Below are 9,062 nucleotides of genomic sequence, written 5' to 3' on the forward strand. Positions count from 1 at the left end.
AACAACCTTTGTAATATATTTCGTATCAGTGAAGCACCCATGAAAGTTTCTAACCTGTTCATAAATACACTATGAAAAAATAAGCGGCTACAATGGCTCTCTTCTACACATTTTGTTAAAAGCAACACTTGTTTTGAAAAGTTATTAAAGTAATTTTTTCCATGGTAAAATATATTTAAAAAAATAAACTCTTCATTTCATCATCTTCCATCAAACATATAAGCTTGTTAAAGGGCGGGGCATACCTCAGGTATTTTCATTTATAAATGGAACAGACTGAGCGTATCAATCTTTTCACATTTAAATGCTGGTGGTAGTAAGGCCCTTTCAGCTAAGTCTCCATCAAGCCCAACATTAGTGAGCTAAAGAAACAAACAAACAAAAATTTTGCTTGCATATAACTTTTTCATAATCCTGAATTGAAAAAAAAATCCTCTCCACTTAGAAAAAAACTCTTATTTAACTGCTGCCATTAAAAAAGTAGACCTCACCTCCATGTTGTTTTAACTTTAATCAGTGATTCTGAATGCAAAGGATTTAAACACTAAAATTACTGTGGCATGCCATCAGACCCTTAATATTCATAAATTGTGCTAATCCTCATTTAAATCAGGAAGCTATAGTTTAGAGCTAGAGTTAATGGTTGTCTTGGTGTTAAAGGTCTATTTCCACCAGATTTTCTTTATTCTATTCTGTGAATGACTGTCGGGGCTCATGATGTGATCCTGAAAAACCGTTCGGTGTTATTACCAAAAGCTATAGTCCACGTGAAAACTCTCCATGCTCGTGCAGTGAACTGCATCATTGGGGGGACCATGGTCCGCACTGCAGTGGTCTTGGGCCTCGCCCCGAGGGCACAGCCTTGGAGTCCGGGGTCCTCAGTACTCCACCGAGCTCACCATTGCCATTGGTTCATCAAAGGTTGCCAACCTTATCTGCTTCGGGGTAGGGATGGAGAGAATTTCTCCCGTGTCAGTTGGTGAGTGCATACCGTTGTCTATTATGTTTGAAACTTCCTCCTCGTGATCCTCGTACAGCGTGTTGATGTGCAGCAAAGGGTGGGCTGGGTTGCAGTTCAGTGCAGGTGTTGGCTCTGGCTTGACCTGGTTCAAAGTCATACTGGTTGCAGCAGCGGTTGTGGCTATATGGTTGTGGTTACATGTGACAAAAGCCCCCGCAGCAGGCACAGTTCTGCATGTCTCAGATGAGTATAGGATCTCTTTTGCAGGATGAGGGGTGTCTAAAAGAGAACAGAACAGCCAGTTACAAGACAAGTAGTCTTTCACCCTTCCAGTCCATCAGAGAGGAGAGTCCTGAACCAATAAAAGTCATTGGCAGTTTTGCCGCTGATTTCAGTGGGAGCAGGAGTGGACCCAAAAATGAATTTTCTTGGGATCCTTTGAGAACTCCAACAGGACTGTTTCCAAACAACAGGGTTGTAAGCTCAGGGAAATAGGACAAACAACAAATGGGTTTTATAAATCTCGCTCTTTTTTACGCATGCTCATGCTTCCTTATGTGAATGGTATTTTTGTAAAATGAACAAAAAACAAGTGAAAAGTATCTTTTATTCTCCTCTACAGTCTGGCAGGTGTTTTATAAATGTTATGATTTAATGATTTGACAAACATTATGACTGCTGAAATCCACAGGATGGAATACAAAAAGCACTGATATTTTCAATGGGAAAAACCAGTGGTTACACATTGTAAGCCACTTGTCTTTAGAAAGAACTCAGTAATTTGACATTAACTGATGTCTCTTTCCAGAAACTGTAAGTCTGCCTTACCTGATGGACTGCGGTGTAGGTCTAACTCAAAAGCAAAGCTGAAAATTTTTAATGGGAATGGGGAGTAACACAGCCCCAAAACTACAGTAATTATTTTTTTTCCCTTAAAATATTCAAGCACTAATTTAGATGAAGGTAATTGAGGCCAGGAAATCCCAGCAGTTTTGAGGAGTTGAAATCAGAGCAGGTGACTGGATAAGGAATGCTGTAGAATAGCTCACATGCACATTGGGGAGTTGGAGGGCTCTAAGGAGCATAGGGGTTTGGAAGTGACAGAAACTTTTATACCTCAAATCACTTCTTTGCTGGGCAGTGGGGTGACGGTAGCTGTCAGTCTGTCGAAGCCCAGAGGGAGGTCTTAGCTTGTAATGAGATGAGAGCCATTGCTTTAAGTACGCACAAAGCTTTCTGTAACTTCAACTGCATAGTGCTTCTTTTTATGTCAGTAGCTTACAAAAATAAACAAGAACATATCTGTCTGTCTAACAGTTTATCTACTGATCCATCAATTTTCTTAATGCTCACATGGCTTTACTCATCACTGTAGCACCTAACAATTATTGATATATTGAAAACACTTCTTTGAGGTAAGAAAGGGACAGGATTTCCAAGACACACACAGGAAACTGAGGCACAGAAAGAGCATCTCCTGCAAGGCCACACAGGAAGGGAATGGCAGAATTCCTGAATCCCTGGCCAGCACCCACACTTCAGATCATCCATCCTCTGGTCCACATGAGACAAAGGGCAATTTAAAATGTCTCTTGCGTGAAGAACAATATCAATGATCTGAGTTGTGATTTCCTAAGTGACAAACACATGCCAACCCCCAGGAATTGGTAGTAAAGAGAATTTTTTCTACAGGCAGCTTTAACTGCCACTAGCACAGTTTCTCACACACTCCTAAGTGGCTATTACTAGTCAGAGTACTGGTCATCTACCATGGCAGTTCCCACATGACTTGAAAATGAGGCAGGTTTGAAAACGTGCCAGGTGCTGGTGAAGCAGGAAGGCTATCATGGAGGCCAAACCCTCCCCATTTCCTTGGCAAGGCATGGCCACATTTGTAATTGTGAAAATCTGCTTACATTTGAAAAATTACCAGCACTAACAGCCTGCAGGCTGTTTTGTACAGCTCTGCCTGTAATAATCCTTATCCTCCATATAGCTGTTAAAGAGAGAGAACCTCTGTTTCTGAGACCTGCAAGCCCTAAGATTATTAGCTATGCCAAAATCTAGCAAGGTAGCTCAAACAGTTCAGATAAGCTTTGAGCTCCCGAAGATGGCTATGCAATTTCTGGTCTGTGGAGGGGGTACGGGCATTATGGCATACTGTACCTTTGAGAGAGGAGGCAACGTGTACTACGACATTCTCTTCCTGGTTTAAAAATCCACCCTCTTGGCTTTTTGACGTAGGCATCGAGGGGATGGCTTGAATCTCTGGCTTGGGTTTTTTGCTACTAAGTATATACGGATGAACATCCAAGGAAAAGTGTCGTGTGTGTTTTTTTTCACTGCTTGTGCTTGGGATGGCATTTGGCTCGGTTTTATGAGCGGATGATTGCTGTGAGGTTTTTGCAGCAGACTCTAACAAAGGAGCTATAAGGCTGTCTGTTGCTGTTTTTCTCCGCACAGGCTTCGGTTTCTCAGGTTTATGGTTTTCAACCTTCATAATGGCTAACTGTTCCTTGAATGGCTGAGGAAGGGGATTGGTGGTCGGGATCCATTTCATCTTCTTCCTTGGTCTCTTAATAATGAGCTGCTCATTAGCATCAATGTCTGCTGGATCAACACTTGGGTCTATCGTCTGGATCCCTGAATCACGCATGGTTGGAGTGGCATCATGATTGGACTGGGCCAACGCTGCAAGCAGCTGGCGTACCACATTGTCATACATCAGATCGCTTTCATTTGTAATAAAATCCAGACGATTCAATGATTTTATGTGGTCCCGATTTTCATTACAGAACATGGCCAAAATATTGATATCACAAAACTGGGACTTCTGCCACTGTTTCTTGGTCTTTATTCCAACTTTGTTCAGTTTATCAAATATGAAGTTAGACTTGCGAAATATGAAGAGGTGAATTAAGTTGATGAGGATTATCAAGTTCATGAAGCAGAGGAGAACGATATCTACACCAGCAATAATCCGCTGGAGCTGGACAGATGGCAGTTTACAGTTCACTCTGATGTGCAATTTGGAGCTGCTCGTTTTGTCTGGAGGCTCTCCTAGTGCACATGTAAATTCATTTTGCTTTTGGGTAGCATAGTAGGTGGACAAGTACGTAATCGGTATGATGCTTAAAAAGATGATGAACAAATGTCTTGCAAGATAAAGCTTAGCTAAAAAGTTACTTCGTCCTCTTCTTTCCAAGTATTTCTCAAATAAGTTCTGTTCAGGGCTTTTTTCCTTCTCTGCATTCTCAATGATTTCTCTCTTCTCTCTCTCGGTGATCCCCGGGCCTTTGGACTGAATCTGTTTCTCTATTTTTGGTGCCCGCCCTTCAGCTGCACGGTGGTAGCAGTTATCAATCTCCTGAAGCAAAAAATTAAGCTCTGAAGTCAGTCGGGTGGAGGCCAGAAATTCCCAGCCCAGAGCTGGAATGTACATTATCCCAGCAAAAGCCAGCAGTGCATAAGGTAGGAACTTATGCTCAAACAAGGAGGGCCAGTGGCTGGCATCAACTCCTGGCAAGGCATCTTTTAATTCTGTCCAACAATATCCTCTGGCATACAAGGCTTGATCGCGGGTGAAGTTGTGTGGTGTATAACAGTATATTGGCTCCTCTGTATAACAGAGAGAAAAGTCACTGCTGTGCATTTAACCTACAAAAGGAGCTCTGGAAAATAAACATTTCAAATTATATCAATTTTATTTTACTGTATCTTTACATGACCGTTAAGCCCTCCATGTCTATTAGACAGCTCAGCCTGCACACATCTTCACAAATCCCCAGGCAAATCTATTTACCTGGAACTTTTAGAATGAACCTGAGCTAGAAATGTCAGCAAGGTTTAATGACCTCTCTGAGAACAATATCCTAAGCAACTGTGACCTAAACTCTGTAAAGCTAAAAGATCTGATATCCACTATACAGTAGCTGAGGATGTTATGTGCAAATGCTGAAAGGCTCATTTAGGTGAAATTTACGGTTCATCCCAGCTTAATATTCTTCTAAATAGAAAAAAGTTAGATGTAGCTGAAGGCAATGTTTTTAATCCTTATTAACAAAGTCTACTCATTGGATATGGTAGAAAAAATTAAAACATAAAGATACACAAGCATTTAGTCAACTATATCCCTCCCAGCTGACAGTCTTGAATTAAAGTGTGACTGACCAGGACAGAATCTGGTGTGTTAACTGTATTTATCACTACGAAAATTTAATTCTACATTTGAAACTGTAACATTTTTTACACAATGTGCAATTAAATGGTGGAACTCACTGTTGTACAGTATTATGGAAGAAATAAATACTGTGGATCAAGAAAGCAATCAGACAAAGTAATGGAAGAAAAAGTATAGTAAGGATTATTAAATACACAGAGAGTGATGCAATTGTTCTCTCAGGATATGTTTAAGCCACAGGCTGCTAGAGGGTGGAAGTCTTTCTCTTAGGAAGTAACACCATACGCTTGTCTATTTTAACACTCCTTCCTAAGCATTTGCTTTTTGCCACCATCAGAGACAGGATGCCGGGCTAAAAGGACTTTTGTCTTGACCCAGTAGATAAGTTATGTTGTTATACAACTACATTTTTCTAGCAATACGTGAAAGTAAGATAGAAAAACTTGTGAAAGCTAGAACAGTATTAATTGCCCAAAGAACAATGACCATTATCAAAGCACCCTCTCCAAAGAGGAAGACCATATTTTCATGTTTTGGCAGGTAGAACAAAGGGAATATATTTTACAGTCTTCTGGTATACTTCTAAAAAATTTCCTAAGATGAAACCCATAGGAAGAAGTCATGTTCTCTTGATTTGAGAATCACTCAAGAACACCAAGCTTGCTCCAGTTCTGAATGCAGTCTACAATTCAGATCAAGAACAGCTCACTGGAAGAGAGTGGTGGTACTGTTCTCTTAATAATACAAATCATGAAGAGAAATAATAAAATATTAAGTTGATTGATAACAATAAATAAAATATTAAAAATTAATAAGCAGGCAAACCCCCCTAATTCTTGTGGCTAAAGAGAGGACTCCTTCTTTGACCAACTACTTCTCATATGCGAGTAAATCAAAAGCATTACTAGTTCTTTGGTAAAATGTTGAGGTGTAAACCTCTTCTGTGACCTACAGAGATCCACATGCTGAGGACTGCACAAAAACTGTTTTTTTAAAAAAAGTGATTCAGTGAGGATTCTTTTCTAAAAATATAACCAATTTAAACAGAGCTGACAGAATAAATGATGCTACCCAAGACAGCATGTAAAATGAGTAAGCCCTGCAAATTCTTTAAAATCACTTTTGAAGACTATTTTAAAATAATCTAACTTCAACCTCAGAGGAGAGCTTAAAGCACTCGAACGTTACACAGCTTCCCACTGAGGCTATTTTTGTGTATTTACAGCCATGTGTTACAAGAAAAATGCTCACTTGGTTTCGTTAATCACATGCCTTCCCAACCCTACCCATGAAGGGATGAGCACAAAGAATTTCCACTCCTACTATCAAAGAGTTACTGTATGATTTCCCAGGAGACAAAGTAGATTCCTATGTGAAAATGTTCCCATGGGGGAAAAAAGGCAGAGAAGCGCGCTGTGTTTCTCATAAGCAGAAATATTTTGAATTGGGTGTTCCTAAGCTCAGCAGAACCTGCCAATATGAAACCCAGGTTCCTGTGACATACATGGGTTCATTTCTCCTAGGTCTCAACACCATGAATACTTGGGAAGACAGCAACAAGTATTCATACAAATCATCCGAAAGGATTCTTTTTTGATTCATGTATCAGTTGCTACTACCGAATAAACTGTAAACAGTTTTCTCCAGTTCTCTTCACTGAGACCTGAAAGCTAAGGTGACTTCTGCCAACATTGTATATATACAACAACAATCAAATATATATTCATTTTATAAATAAAAAAAGGAAACAAATCAAAATGTCTTAACATTTACATTTATGTTGGACAGATCACTTGGAGACTAACTCTGAACTCTATCCTTTGCCACTGCTTCAGTGAAAAAAGTCTGAAGAGCTTCACAACTCTGGTTTGGACTTAACAGCTTCATTAGAGGCTACTTCAAAAATGGGGCTGCCCAGCCCAGTAAAGAAAGCAAATGACATTTTACAGAAATTTGTTTGCTTTTCCTCTGTTAAACATTTTTTTAGCTGCTCCCACTGCCTGGTAAGTTGTGAGAGATCTCTGATTTATTGGGATAGATGAGCATGGTGTCTCATTCTTATTCAATGTTTTCTTATTTGTTGATGCTAGTCTAGTATTTTCTTTGCGTACTTGTTAAATTGACACAATTTTCATTACATGCCACGTAAATCCCTAGACCGTTCAGATGAAACCCAGTCCTCAGTGAAGCCAGCGGGTCTTCTGATAACTGACTGAAGCAGGGGCAGTGGGGTTACAATGCAATTTTATTCAAATGGTATTTTCTAGTATTTTTGAGCCATACTCACTGTCAGTGAATGCCACTAATTTTGGTAAAGTTATTCCACAGGGGAATTTAGCTTAACCTTCTCAGCATAGGACTTGACTCACAAAGCGTAACATCAGCCTTACGAAGTTCACTCATCTAGAAAACGTTCCAGACAGTGAAGAGAGGAATACCCTTCCAGACAACAATTCAAAGCAAAAGACTAATTTAGCTGTTGCCTGGAGGAGCCTGTCTATCTCCATTGACAAGAGGCTGCCAAGCAAGATCGCCATAAGGTTTGAGTTGGCTTTTGTGAATGTTACTTCTTAGGTGACGGCAGCATTTAACCTGCATTCAACACCCTGAAGGTGTTTGATCCCATCACAGTAAGGTATGGACCTGCTTCTCCTCTGCTGCAATCCGTGTCAATCAGGAATAACTGAAATTTATTCACATCAATAACTAATCTTGTTTGCTATGAAAGATGGCAGTAACATATAGCTGGATCTCAACATGCAGATCTAATGAGGACAGGGGAGTAACAAGTTGTTCTCACATATATAGCTCACTCTAGCTGTGAGGGCTCTACTTAATGCTGTTTCAAGAAGGCACAGTGGATATATTTTTTTTATTTTACAATGTTCTCCTGATAGGTAAGTAACATTAAAAAAGAGGCTGTAACAATGTTAAAATCATAGCTCTGACATTGGATCATGCAATATAAAAAAATGTATTTGCTTTAACTTCATATTCATAAATATAGAAAGCTTCCACTGATATTCTTATTTCACCTTTAAAATCCTCGAGCTGTTTAGGAGGTTTCTTTTTCGTATAACCACTCCAGCCACTATGAAATGCAGCTTTTCCCCAAGACTGCAGTTCAATTGCATATGGCATAATTGTTCAATTGTGTAGGAAAGAACAATAGAGTAAGATGCTCTAAAGAAAATTTTTAAAAAAGCTTAGGGGACATTGTTATGGCTGAGTGGATTGGTCATCTTCTCAATGTTGTCTAGGCTTAAGCCCATAAATATAATCTATCCCACCACTCTCCTTGATAGGTACATTCTTGTAAGCCCAAAAGACAGAAATTCCTACCAAAAAACCCAGAGAACAAGTTCATCATTTCCAAAATAATTTTTTGCCAGTTGCAAACAATAATGGAAAGGTGGTTCAGGGTGGACATGCGTCTGTGATTTGCACACATGGGCATCTGTAGCAAAGGCAAAAAAAAAAGTAAGATAACTAAGCTGCCATCGTTACTGGTGGCTGGAATACTAAACTCAATTTTTCTGCAATAAATGTGATGGCTTACTGCAAGAGTGAAAAGTCCAAAAGTCTGCCCTTAGGCTCACCTACACAAATGTGTTAAATGCATGCCAGAATATGAAGTTCAATACAGTTTCAGAAAACATCACTAGGAATACCTAAGAACAAGTCCTGTCTTCAGTAATACTTTCCTACAGTCACTGTCATTCCCTGGAAATGTTCCTGTTCAATAATGTTTAAGAGACTAAGTAACTCTGTGCTAATGCTGTGCAAAAATAATTACTACACTGGGAAAAAAGTCCTTGATTTTAATATAATATAAAGTATATTATACTTTATACTGACTTGAGTATAAAGATGCATACTAAGAAGCATAGCTTCCCTTTTTTGGATGCTCTTTGATGATCA

The 9,062-nt window shown here is 39.4% G+C and overlaps 1 protein-coding gene across 1 annotated transcript; it reads right to left on the reverse strand.

The window, feature by feature from the left end:
* Positions 1–878: 878 nt before the first annotated feature.
* On the reverse strand, positions 879–4,579 carry PANX2 (pannexin 2; the record flags this gene model as incomplete). The annotated part of the gene is made up of 2 exons (XM_009700583.1): positions 879–1,240; positions 3,128–4,579. Coding segments are annotated over 2 exons (1,814 nt in total), but the record flags the coding sequence as incomplete, so codon positions are not given.
* Positions 4,580–9,062: the final 4,483 nt, after the last annotated feature.

Source organism: Cariama cristata, unplaced genomic scaffold, assembly GCF_000690535.1.
Source record: "Cariama cristata isolate BGI_N322 unplaced genomic scaffold, ASM69053v1 scaffold36335, whole genome shotgun sequence".
Taxonomy (NCBI): Eukaryota; Metazoa; Chordata; class Aves; order Cariamiformes; family Cariamidae; genus Cariama; species Cariama cristata.